The sequence below is a fragment of the Lepisma saccharinum genome, chromosome 1, assembly GCF_977018435.1.
Source record: "Lepisma saccharinum chromosome 1, izLepSacc3.1, whole genome shotgun sequence".
NCBI lineage: Eukaryota > Metazoa > Arthropoda > Insecta > Zygentoma > Lepismatidae > Lepisma > Lepisma saccharinum.
This window is the reverse complement of record NC_139229.1, coordinates 183,727,007-183,740,853: the sequence shown is the minus strand read 5'-3', so window position 1 is coordinate 183,740,853 and position 13,847 is coordinate 183,727,007. Positions and strand designations below refer to the sequence as shown.

At 37.9% G+C, this 13,847-nt stretch overlaps 1 protein-coding gene across 1 annotated transcript in view; it reads left to right on the top strand.

The window, feature by feature from the left end:
- EMC10 (ER membrane protein complex subunit 10) overlaps positions 1-5,596 on the top strand; it is a 37,110-nt gene extending 31,514 nt beyond the window's left edge. Inside the window, exon 6 of the mRNA XM_083144069.1 lies at positions 4,999-5,596. Within this exon, the coding sequence (XP_083000195.1) occupies positions 4,999-5,076 (78 nt within the window). The 3' untranslated portion in view covers positions 5,077-5,596. The remainder of the gene's footprint in view (positions 1-4,998) is intronic.
- Positions 5,597-13,847: the final 8,251 nt, after the last annotated feature.

Below are 13,847 nucleotides of genomic sequence, written 5' to 3'. Positions count from 1 at the left end.
TAAGTAAAATTTTAGATAAGAATGTGTAGTATACGTAATAGTGACAGTGATATAGACACAATCTGACTATTAAATAGTACATTATATTAATTCACCAGCATGTTTTTATGTCCTGCTTAAACAATCTACATTGAAAGAAAACATTGTATGTAGGTGCTTTCCACATCTGAACATAACAGAACCCCACTTGTTGCAACCTAATTTAGAAGACAGATTTTAAATAAGTTTTTCCGGTTGAAGAATGTGTTGCAAGTTTGTGTTTAAATGCAAGTAATTATTTTCATCATAGCTTTGGAAAATTTCATGTGGAAGGTTTGTGTTTATTTTAGGGATTTCTGTAGAGAACTTAGTTACTTCTTTCTTCTTACTCCCATGTAACATTCGAAAAACCATATTTATTCTCCCTATAATAATTTCATGCAACTTGTGAAAAAAACAAACAATTTATTTGCCTTATGTGGTGTCGAAAAGAAACAATGGAAGAAGACTTTTCAACCATGTTTGTTTTGTGAATTTAAATTAAAAGAAGAGTTGTCGTATGCTTGGAATGAATGAATTATGGTGAAGTTAAAAGTTGATTGTTGATTGATTCACCCTGAAAAAGTGAAGCTGTCAAATCACAATTTTGACCAATTTTTTAATATTGGTTCCTTAACAAACCAGTTGGATAGGTAAATGCTTAATGTGACAAGTGTGGAATTATTAAATGTCTTGGCAGATGTCTGTGTATGTTGCTGACTTTTGAATTCATGTGCAATGACTAAATATTTTGCTAGCTGTGTCATAAGTAGTGATGCACACAATACCGGGTTTTCTTAAATGATTGTCGGGGTTTCCTTCATTGTTGTAATCTATCTGGGTGAATGACACGGTGAATACAAATGCATGTTATTTTTGAGAAGCTCAACACGTTTTGTTCCTTATTTCTTTCATAGACCTTTGTTTCCCGATTCTGCCGCTAGGCGGCAGTTTTCCAAAATGGCAGATATTACTAGTGAGAAGGCGTTCTGTGTCCTTGAATATCATGCAACGAGGTCCGTTACAGTTTTGTGCAACAACATTTTCATGCGCAATATTGGAAAGATATCACAACAGTTCAAAGAAAAAGGTTGCATTTGCGAAGGCAAAAGCAGAGGTCGGCCATCAGTGTCGGAGCATGATGTGGAGCAAGTTCGTGAAACCTATCTACGGAGCCCAAAGAAATCGATTCCTGCTGGATCCAAGGAACTAAACATTCTGAAGACAACGTTATGGAGTGTTCTACGAAAACGGCTAAACATGAAACCTTACTGCCTAAGTCTGCATTAAAAGCTAACACGTAACGACCATCGTGTATGGGAAACGTTCACCAGCGATATGCAAAATCTCATGGCTGACGATGACAATTTCATCGAGAATTTCGTTTTCACTGACGAGGCAACATTCCACCTAAGTGGAAAAGTAAACACACACAATGTGCGCATATGAGGAACGGAAAATCCTCATCAGTTTGTTGAGTTGGTTCAGGACTCGCCTAAAGTGAATGTTTTTTGTGCTGTGTCACGAGAAAAGGTGTACGGTCCATTCTTTTTCATGGAGAAAATGGTTACGGCATTGACATTCCTGGATATGTTGAATGAGTGGCTATTTCCTCAAGTGGAAGACTATTCTAACACCTTCATCATGCAATTGGATGGAGCCCCACCTCACTTCCACTGTGAAGTGCGATCATTGCTCAACAGAAAATTACCACAACGTTGGATTGGGCATGGGAGTGATGAGGATGAAAGCCTTTTATCATGGCCACCTCGTCCCCCTGACCTTTCTCCTTGCGATTTTTTTCTCTGGGGATACGTAAAAGATATTGTTTACTATCCTCCATTACCCACTACCATTGAGGAACTGAAAACACGCATAACGAATTCCATCAACAGTGTTACACGTGATATGCTAACCCGAGTGTGGCAGGAAATGGACTATCACTTAGATATCTGCAGGGTATTGCGAGGCGAGCACATGAAACATTTGTGACTTTGTCATAAAAACTTCGTGAGTTTTCTAACATTTTACAAAAAATTGCATGTATCTATCTTTATTACGTAAAATACAGTGCTTGTTTGTAACCCCGACAATCATTTACGAAAACCCTGTATATGCTTGCTTTTTGATTCCTTTTATGTGCTTTATTGTTTTTCATGCACTGTAATATACATGTACTGCATCAGGTGTTGGTGTTTGTATATAAGTAAATGCATGCATGTGTTTGTGTACAAATAATAGCAAATTAAAATTTTTCAGGTGTTGATCATGGAGTGGCAGGTATTTTTGTTCCAATCATGCTGAATTTAATATTTAATGGTGGAGCATGTCTGGCTGTTAGATTCTTTCATCATGCTGTGTGCTTGAAAACAGTTACTTCATGTTAAATACGTATTGAATTAGCACCTGATAATAAAGTATCCAACCTACAGCTTGGATCTTCAAAGTCAGATGCTGATTCCATGCAGTTTCTTTTGAAGCCTTGCTTCCAAAATGTTTTTGGGCTCAGTAACGGGGTCTTTTGTTGTGATTGTCTTGGTCTCAGACTTTAATCTTGTATCATTTCATTATATGTTTATCTTGGAGAATGGCCAGATGTTGCATTAAGCCACGTCTCAAAGTCTGTTGTAATGTCACTTGCAACAACCCAAATCTTTTGTCAAAGTTGCATTCATAGGGTGCCCAAGAAATATCCACTTCCATTTTTATCTCTTAAATTGTAACTTGCTAATTTTCATCACTAAAATGCCAATTTTCATTGTTGTGTGTATGAATTCATCATTATTAACGGTCTACTAATGATTATTCTCAACCAAAATTAGATCATCTTTGAAGCAACAGTACCCACTCTTAATTTGTGTTTTCATCCTGTATGACCATCGTGAAAAGCTTCACGATTTTTTCAATGTGTTGGGCTGAGGCAAAATGTAGAATGTGATGAGCATAGGATCCACAACAGCAAGTGTTCATAATTCATATGTGTGCTAAGGTCCGAGCGAATACATCAGATCTTTCTTAGTTTATCTGGGTGAAAGAATTGATCAGATCCTTTAAGACAAGGATCACCAAACTGTCGATCGTGAGCTACCAGTAGCTTGCTGATTAGTTTTCAGTAGTTTATGGATGATTGGCTGTACAGTGCAGGTGCTGGCAGAGATTTTGAAGCAAACTTTGGCAGTGTTGCATCTTATGCAAATTGAGCAAGATCAGCTAGTCTTATCTCGCCATGAGAGACAAAATCAATTTTTCAAGATTATCAACAAGTAGGCTACAAGATTGGTAGCTCTCCACGGGACTGAATTTGGAAATCTGTTTTAGGATAGTGTGTTGCATGAGTATGACAAGACATAGAGAGAGTTACACACTTCTTTGGGGCACTTTCATAAGAAGAAAACATTTTCTGCTGTGAACTCCCCATCTTGCTTAAGCAGTCCATGAAAACACAACCAGTGGTTTTCAATTCTACAAAAGTACTTGTAGTCTAATCATAGGAATAAACCTCTGTACTGGCATTTCTTGTGAGGTCATTTTAAAGGCAAGGACCTTTACAAGTGTCTCGTTCTTTCATTGTGGGACCATAAGAGGTCTGAGAGTACATTCCACTGTAAGATAGGTAGGTTCTGGAAATTCAAGCAACAATACAAGTGAGTGAATTAGCCACTCATTTTGAAATAAAGAAAGATGTATTCTTCAGATGATGGCCACTTGTTCACAACACGACACAGAACAAAAGTTTGAGAGAGCAAGGGTCTCTGCAATTCCAAGTGTTGGTATCTTTAAGCATTGTTTAGTTGTGTGGTTCCCAAAGTGTGTGTGCTGCAGCACCCTGGAGTGCTGTTGCTGGTCTACAGGGGCACCACGAAATGTTATAATTGTTCCAAATATGTGCTTAATTAGTGCTTTTTACACAAAATGTTTCTGAATTTGAAATATGTGTTTATTTTTAAACTTAAGGCAAGCAACCTAACCACACTATCTGAGCGTTGCAAGTATTAGATAGGCCCACATAAAAATCTTGAAATACTAAGGGTGCCATGAAACTAAAAGGTTTGGAAACCCCTGGTTTAGGTGTTAGATTCTTGTGGCATAAAATCTTGCAATATATTGCAATGTTATGTTTTTTGAGGGAGCAGCCTGTAGTAGTGACTATCTTAAAAATCTCTCCAAGCAACCACTATAGGGCTCGTTCTAAACTGCTGTAATTGTCAGTGTCTGCTCCACATTTTAGGATGTATCCTGTCACTTGTCATGTTTTGGTAATTAATAGGGCTTGGAAGTTTATGAAAAATCATTTATTGAGGGAAGAGATATTTTTGAAGATGTTCATTGCATTTATTTATTTATTGTTGCTCCCTCAGCCATTTTATGCATTTTAGCTACATTATATTAGAACTAAATTCCACAATGCAAAGCCAATATTTTACTTCACTGAAGTGCAGAGAGAGGAAGAGAACAGACAGGTGTATTCTTTCTTGACATAGGGCTTCCCAATGGTGCAGGGGTAGGGTCGTTGCCTTGTAATCAAGGGGTTTCGATACCCGGTGGAGGCACATAGTGGTTCGGATCCCACTTTAAACTGTAGGTCCAGTCCCGATTAGCCTTGCTGTGCATAAAGTAGACAAAGCGAAAACTTAACCAATCTTTCTTGACACCTGGTTACAGATCCAGAAATCAAAGAATTAGCATTGCAGGCAGCTACAAATGAAAAGTACATCTGCACAGATTTGTTATTTTCTTCCTTAACTTCAGTAGTTTAAATCACCAAGTTTAAATCCAGATGGGTCGAATTGCTCAAATTCTTTCAAAGTCGTACATTTTGATCCTTTTGGTCATTAACTTCCAAGCCCTAATGATTAGTTTAGGCAGCAAACTCCTTTCAAATGATCTTACAAAAATGAAACTCCTTTTATAAGTAGGGTGTAGCATGTTAGGGCGAGAGAAAATTGCACCGTTGTCAATATGTCTTTCTTGTTCTTTCAGTGGATGTACATTGTTCCAGTGTTGATATTCGTAGTACTATCAGGGGCAGCTAACCCAGATGGTGCAGGTGGTCGGTAGACAGCATGTGAAGGTGGTAAAAGTGGTTTAACCAATGCACTCGTGGCACCGTAAGGACCTCTCCCAAGGTCAATTCACACCAGCTTTTTTCTAATGCTGCATGTAGCATAACTGTGTGGCTTATAGCAATGGGGAAGTTCTACGGCAACAGTGTCAGTGAAGAAAGGTGTCTGAGAACTAATTAAGGTACGACATACACAGTAATTGATCATAGACATGGAAGCCATTGTTAGTATTGCACAATCAGTTTTCTATAAGGTAGAATGCATTGCACCATGTGTATATATATCTGATGTGTAATTAGGTAAAGGGCTTTGAATGTTTCTTAAATTTGTTATACCTCTTTCTTTTTTTTTAGTAGCTACATTCATTTCTCAGCTATAAAATAAATTGTTCTATGTTGTGTGTGTCCTGTTGGTGTATGTTGCCGATGAATATGATTCTTGTGTACGAGCGGCAGGTTTTCTGCTGAAATGTTAATTATATTATTGTTACTGAATAAAAATGGTTATGAATTTCATGATTTCTTTACATTAATATACATGGGGACAATCAATATGGCAAGATTGTATAATTTATGACAAGGGGAATTGAAGGAAGTGTAATTAAAATGTGCATACTTTTCAGCATTTATGACAGCATTTTTTGCATGGAAGCAGTAACACTGAACATATGTGCAAATATCCTACTTATATTTTCCATGCACTTGACATAAGTTTTCGAGATTGATTTAAAGATATGAATGCATCAGCACTGAAGATTTGCACTCTCCTAAAACAGTCAAACCCTTAAGAACAGAATTTCAACAGTTTCAATAAAATGGGCATTTTAAAATGCAAACCTGTTATTATGGGTCGAACATTACAGTACAATAATTGAAACCTTACACTTTGTATTGGCCCCCGTATCAGAGTGGTTAGCACATCGTGCTACGATGCCAGGGGTCCCGGGTTTCAATCCCGGCCTGGGCATGAATATTTGTTAGTGTCCATTCATCATCCCCATCTTCGCAAATTAGCCAAACGTGGCACAAAAGGCAAAGTAAAATAAATCAATCAATCAAAACCTTACACTTTGCCATGCAAACAAATCACCTTCATGTTTTCAATATATCGGGCATATAATGGAACAACTTGACAGTGTTCAAACTCAAATACATGACACATTACATCATCTAAGTAGAAACAGTGCTGATTTCCATATGGATGTTTTGGAGCTCCTCAGTGGTCTGTGGCTGCCTTGCAAACAGCTTGCTTTTCAGGTGCCCACATAGGAAGAAATCAGAAACAACTGAACCAGGTAACAACAGCAACTGCACAATCACTATTTTTGTAAATTTCCATAACAGGAACTGCATGTTGCAATCCATTCCACCAATCCAAGTTTTGGTAAATGATCCACAATGAGTGTTGCCAGCATGATGATGAAAAATTTCCTGCATCAAACAAAAATCCCTAGCTTTTTGCTTTTTGATATGCTGTGTGTGGAAGAGATAGAGAGGAGAGGGGGGGAAGGTTGGTGGTCACCCCATACGCCAATCAGACAAAAAGAGGAACATAGGAAGGAAGTAAATGTCACAATACCCCATGGTGACATTGGTACAATAGTAAATTAGTATTATTTTCAGTTTTCAAATAATTAGATCTAAAGATTTTCTTGCTTGCCTCTTCTTTACAGCAGTATAGCTCCTAGCTGAGCCTTTGCCCCCATGCTTCCCTATCCCTAGCTTTCTCCAGTTCACTATTTTTGCTTGTTTCACATCTTCCAGTACAATGTGATGCATCTGTGTATCCTTACTCTATTTCCTCTAAAGATTTTCTTAATCGCTCCGCTCTCCTCCATCCTATGCACTTGCCCTATCCATCTTAATTGGTAGACCCTTATATGTTTATGTGTAAATCTTCCTATACAGTGCCTGGCAGAATGATTTGACTTGGCTGCCACGCATTGGCAGTGGGCAGTGAGCACTCGAGTTACATATTCTTAAGCAGCACATGCCATGCCATTTTAGTTGCCATCATGGCGTGGACTAGTGAACATCATGCACTTGTGCTGGAAACTTATTTTAAAAGTGGTGACTGACTGTGACACAGCAGCTATTTTGTAGGCATTTTGGAATAGGTTGACATAAGAAGAGTTCCTGACAAGAAAACCATATTGTTGTGGGTATCCAATTTCAGAGATACTGGTTCAGCTTTAGAACGGAAATAATCTGATGTCACTGCATTCAGACTCCTCACAATATTGCAGCAGAATTCTACACGGAGACTTCAAGTTCCATCCATACAAACTGATGGTGGTTCAGGAACTTACAGAATGTGACTGGCGCACCTGACAGGCTGTTTGTGACCGTGTTGGAAAATGTTCCAGCTGATGCTGTGGGCAGGGTTACCAGATTGCTATAAGGGAAAAGTAGGACAATGTTCCAAAATGTAGGACACAAAACATTCACAATAAATAATATATATTTCTATAGAACACGTTAGAAAGTAATTTAAAATTGACACTTTTCAGTTTTAATAAAAAAAATATTTCTTTATGAATTCTTAAATACAAAATTTCCAAACTTGTAATCATACTTAACAATGCACCTCTTACTACATGTAGGGTCTCCCGATGGCGCAGTGGTAGTATCGTCACCTTGTAATCAAGGGTCCCAGGTTTTACCTGGCGGAGGTACATAGTGGTTCAGATCCCACTTTAAACTGTAGGTCCAGTCCCGATTAACCTTACTGTGCACAAAGTGGACTTAAAACACCAAATCAAACCTACTTGTTGATTTACAATCAAAATATTGAACACCTTGGGGAACACCTTGTTCCATCAGCATAAACCCCAAGGCGAGAAATTCTGCTCAGGCATTGAACAGTAACATCATCAGAATGTGACCCCATAACTTTGTTCATTATTTTCTTCCATTTTTCCTCTAGCAGGACAAACTTTTTTATTCTTCTTGGGCAATGACTGAATCAAAGTAAATTTCACCATTGAGTTTGGGAGCTCAGTCCATACACATGTAACTTGCATGATTTCTCTTTGTTCAACTGAAACACCTATTTTCCTAATTAATATTATGTGACTTGCAAAAATGTAGGTTAATGTAGGACATGTCCGGGAAAAACTGGACATATGGTAACCTTAGCTGTAGGTCACTAGTGACAAAGTTAATTTTCACCTATCGGGCTGTGTCAGCAAGCAGAATTTTCAGTATTGTCCCCACAAAATCCTCAACTCCATGAGCGAACTCTCCACAGTCAGCATGTTAATGTTTGGTGTGCTTTTGTGAAATTTGTAATCATAGGGCCATACATTGTTTGAGGAAGTAACCTGCTATGTTGAGATGATGTGCAACTTCTTGGAGCCTAGAATCAACGGACATGAAAATACACCTCTGTGGTTCCAACATGATAGTGGTACAGCACACATTGTAAGAGTTTCTATGGAAGGTCTGGGACAAATGTTTCCAGGGCACCTCATCTCATTTCATGGTCACCTTGGTCACCAGACCTATCCCTTTGTGATTTTTTTGGGGATACCTAAAGGCTGAAGTCTCTAATATAGGCAGCAAGCAGACAATTGACGAATTGAAGGATGCCATTCACAATACTATTGCAGCAATACCAGCAATGACTGCCTGTTTCAAAAAGGGGAGATCATTCTGCTGGATCCTGTATATTTCATACACTTTTTTGTTTTACCATATTCTGTACTTGTTCTCATCTATCTTTATAGCCCCCAGTGTCCTATCCTGCTCCTTTTCTTGTGTAATATCCAGGTTTTTGAGCCACAAGTAACTATTGGTTGAATTAGTTCTATGTTTATTATAGATGATGATGTTTTTGGGATGTTGCTTGATCTTAGTAGATATGAGGGTGAAATATCCTTTAATGGCCATCCTTAATCTTTGTTTTATCTCCATTGTTTAGTCATTATTTAAATTGATTATTGACCCTAAGTATGTAAATTCTCTTACTACGTGAAATTTGTAGTTCTCCATGGATATACAGGGTGACTGGTAATTAGATGTATTCCCTGAAAGGGGTTAAAGTAGAGACAATTTGCAATATATTTGACCATATGATACCCCATCCGAAAATTAGTAGTTTTCGAGATAATCGAATTTCAATTGTTTTTTTAAAAAATGACAATTTTCCACATAATAAGATGAATTGAGAAAAAACTGCTCATTGTATTAAACTTATTTCAGCGTTTACTGATAGCTAACAAATAAGTGGTTAGTTGAAAAAAAAGTTTTTCCCAAATAACAATCACATGTAAGTAACGGGTGGGTCTAAACTTACAAGTGATGATAAAAAATTGCACTCTTAGTTTACTTGGCAACGTATTAATAAAAAAAATGGTATGACACGAAGCATACAAATTACGTAAATTACTTCCTTGATTCATCAGCTATCCAACAAGGTACAAATGTTGCTGACATTCACATTTGTGTACAAGAAATAACACTTGATTCATCTTCATGTGAATGGAATCAATGAACAATACAATTAAAGAACATTACACGTCTTGCTCAAAGTGGGCACCTCCGTTACGAATGCAGGCACGCAGGTTTTTACGGACATTTGGTCTCTTAACTCGTGATGTGATGGTGTCCTTGATGTGTTGACCAGCTGTTAAGATCCTCTCCCTGAGATCTTCTTGCGAGTTTGCCGGTGTCTTGTCATGTGGCTCCAAATGTAAAAGTCGCAAGGCGTCAAATCGATCGGGGGATCGAGCTGGGCAGTCATCATGCTGGTAAATCATGTCACGTCTTGTAGCTAGAGGCACATCCTCCAACAACATTGCCATCCCGTTCCGCAAAAAATGTTCATAAGTGATGCCATTTAAGATTTGGGGCAGGAAAAATGGCTCGATGAAATGATTGTTGATTACGCCCATCCATACTTCTGCCTGGGCGTGCGACAGTGGCTGGATGAAAATTACCCAAAGAAATGGATTGGCCGAGGCGGACCGATTCCCTGGCCGGCTCGATCCCCCGATTTGCCGCCTTGCGACTTCTACATTTGGAGCCACATGACAAGGCACCGGTAAACTCGCAAGAAGAGCTCAGGGAGAGGATCTTAACAGCTGGTCAACACGTCAAGGCCACCATCACATCACGAGTTAAGAGACCAAATGACCCGTAAAAACCTGCGTGCCTGCATTCGTAACGGAGGTGCCCACTTTGAGCAAGACGTGTAATGTTCTTTAATTGTATTGTTCATTGATTCCATTCACATGAAGATGAATCAAGTGTTATTTCTTGTACACAAATGTGAATGTCAGCAACATTTGTACCTTGTTGGATAGCTGATGAATCAAGGAAGTAATTTACGTAATTTGTACGCTTCGTGTCATACCATTTTTTTTATTAATACGTTGCCAAATAAACTAAGAGTGCAATTTTTTATCATCACTTGTAAGTTTAGACCCACCCGTTACTTACATGTGATTGTTATTTGGGAAAAACTTTTTTTTCAACTAACCACTTATTTGTTGGCTATCAGCAAACGCTGAAATAAGTTCCATACAATGAGCAGTTTTTTCTCAATTCATCTTATTATGTGGAAAATTGTCATTTTTTAAAAAACAATTGAAATTCGATTATCTCGAAAACTACTAATTTTCGGATGGGGTATCATATGGTCAAATATATTGCAAATTGTCTCTACTTTAACCCCTTTCAGGGAATACATCTAATTACCAGTCACCCTGTATATGGGATTATACATTGAATGTTGCTCTCGTGGTTACAACCATTAATTTTGTTTTCTGTTCATTTAACATCTAATTCTATTTTGGATTATTCTCTCACCATATTACTAATGTTTCTATTACACATTTTACAGTCCTATTAAGACCCAATGTCATCAGCATGGTAGTCATTATTCTCAAGAGTCCCTGGTCTGTTTCTACCAGCTCTTCGAGTTAGGTTCATCTTTTATGGACAGAGTTTCTTGCGTCTGTTATCCATCTTGGGATCAGGCTTTCCAATAGTACACTTTTCATATGTGCTGTGATGTACACAACAACAACAAAAAAAATCAAACCGAGTAATAGAAAGTTGAAGTCAATTTTATCTTCCTGCTGAATAACAGAGCTCTCAATCAAAATGCATTTTAATCTAAATTTAAATACTAATCTATTTCTCTTTGAATGGACAGTCTACACTAAAAGCCATTCAAAAGTTTAGTGTTTGTAAGTCCCACTATCAAAACCAACACATTGCAATAATTTTAAAAATCAACAAAATCATTGTTCAAGACTAAACCACAACACAATCAGAATCAACGGTTGCACCTACGTCAAGACTGGTTTGGTCATCATGTGGACCAACAATTGAAAATTTGACCAATTACCAGTCCAATTGCGATTGGAATCGTGTACCCAGTGCCCGTCACACAAAAAAAACACACGCACATCAGTAAAGGTGTTCATCATATAGACACGTATAGACAAGCCAACCTACTGACCGAACACTTGTGTGAATGAACAAACCGCTAATATCCAACTGTAGGCAACCAAAAGATTCATGGTGAAAAACAAAATATCCTTCATTCCTGATGTATCCAAGTTGTAGCCTGCAATATGTTAACTATATCTTACACTGTGCATGTTCATGCAAGTCCAGCCACCCCCACCCTAGAAGATACCTATTAAACACTATTTCCAACCATGTGTGCAAGAAACAGAACTAGGAAATAGCTAAGGAAAATGCCCCATGGAATTGTTCATCTAGAAATCGATCATAAGGCAGGAAAATTTCACAAATTTGAAGTGAATTGAAAATCAGTTGAGTGAAAGTCATCTCTCGAGATATTGACTACCTCACATGGAGCATATCTATTGATTTACATATTGGCGTGCCATATTTCTTGTCACTTTGATATTTGAGTACCATAGAATTCCTATTTTTTTTTTTAAATCCAAATTTAAATACTGATCTGTTTCTCGAGTCCCACTGTAAGACATTGAAAAGTTAGTGTTCGTAGAGATTTCAGGTCCCACTACAAAATCAACACTTTGCAATAATTTCAATCAACTGAATCATCACTAAGAAGTCAATCCAAACACCAATCTGAACCAACTGTTACACCTACGTCAAGACTGGTTTGGTCGTGATGTGGACCAATAATTGTGTTAATAGAAGTGATGTGGACCAATAATTGTGTTAATAGAAAATCTGACCAATTCACCAGTCCAATTGCGATTGGAATCATGTACCCAGTGCCCGTCACACAAAAAAACACACACACATCAGTATTGGTGTTCATCGTATAGACACGTATAGACAAGCCAACCTACTGACCGAACACTTGTGTGAATGAACAAACCGCTAATATCCAACTGTAGGCAACCAAAATATTCATGCTAGAAGAAAAAACTTTCATGCTTTTTTTGTACATGTGGGTTTGTGCAAACTAGTTTCTCTGCCCCCATACACAAATATACCACTGCATCACTGTGTGTTTCAAATTTTAATTGAAGAAAACAACTCACCCATCCACAAAAGCAACAGTTGGACATCTGAACCATGTGATCAATGGCCTAACCTGCATTAGGGTTGATTTGATTGTGTTGACCAACCTGCCAGTGTATATAATGTACCGCCATGTGACTGTCGACAGAGTGTGTGATATATCTAAGTCATATCTTAATTTACTCTGTGATATATCTATGTTGTACTGTGCTATAAGTTGACTATATCTTACGCTGTGCATGTTCGTAAAATTCATCCACCCCACCAAAGAGGATACCAATTAAATGCTATTTGTAATCATGTGCCCAAGGACTAGGATTTGGAAGTGCGTAAACAAGCCCGATGAAATTATTATTCTAGAAATCGGTCAAAATATAGGGAAATTTCAAACGTTTGACTGAAGTGAATTGCAGATCAATTGAATACAGCATATCTCTAGGAAATATTAATTCCTTCGCACTGAATATATCTATGAATTCCTTATTGACATGTGATATTGCATGTCACTTCTTCAATATTTGAAGGAAACAGAATACGATTTTTTTTTTAAATTTAAATTTATATGCTGATCTGTTTCTCTGAATGGGCAGAGTCCCAATACAAAGCTATTCAAAGGTTAGCGTTTGTAGAGATGATCCGTCCCATTCCAAAACTAACACAACCAAGACATCTATGAAGAGAATTCCAACACCAATCAGAACCAACGCTTACACCTACGTCAAGACTGGTTTGGTCGTGATGTGGACCGTGGACCAACAATTGGAAAGTTTGACCAATTCACCAGTCCAATTGCGATTGGAATCATGTACCCAGTGCCCGTCACACAAAAAAAAACACACACATCAGTATTGGTGTTCATCGTATAGACACGTATAGACAAGCCAACCTACTGACCGAACACTTGTGTGAATGAACAAACCGCTAATATCCAACTGTAGGCAACCAAAAGATTCATGGTGAAAAACAAAATATCCTTCATTCCTGATGTATCCAAGTTGTAGCCTGCAATATGTTAACTATATCTTACACTGTGCATGTTCATGCAAGTCCAGCCACCCCCACCCTAGAAGATACCTATTAAACACTATTTCCAACCATGTGTGCAAGAAACAGAACTAGGAAATAGCTAAGGAAAATGCCCCATGGAATTGTTCATCTAGAAATCGATCATAAGGCAGGAAAATTTCACAAATTTGAAGTGAATTGAAAATCAGTTGAGTGAAAGTCATCTCTCGAGATATTGACTACCTCACATGGAGCATATCTATTGATTTACATATTGGCGTGCCAT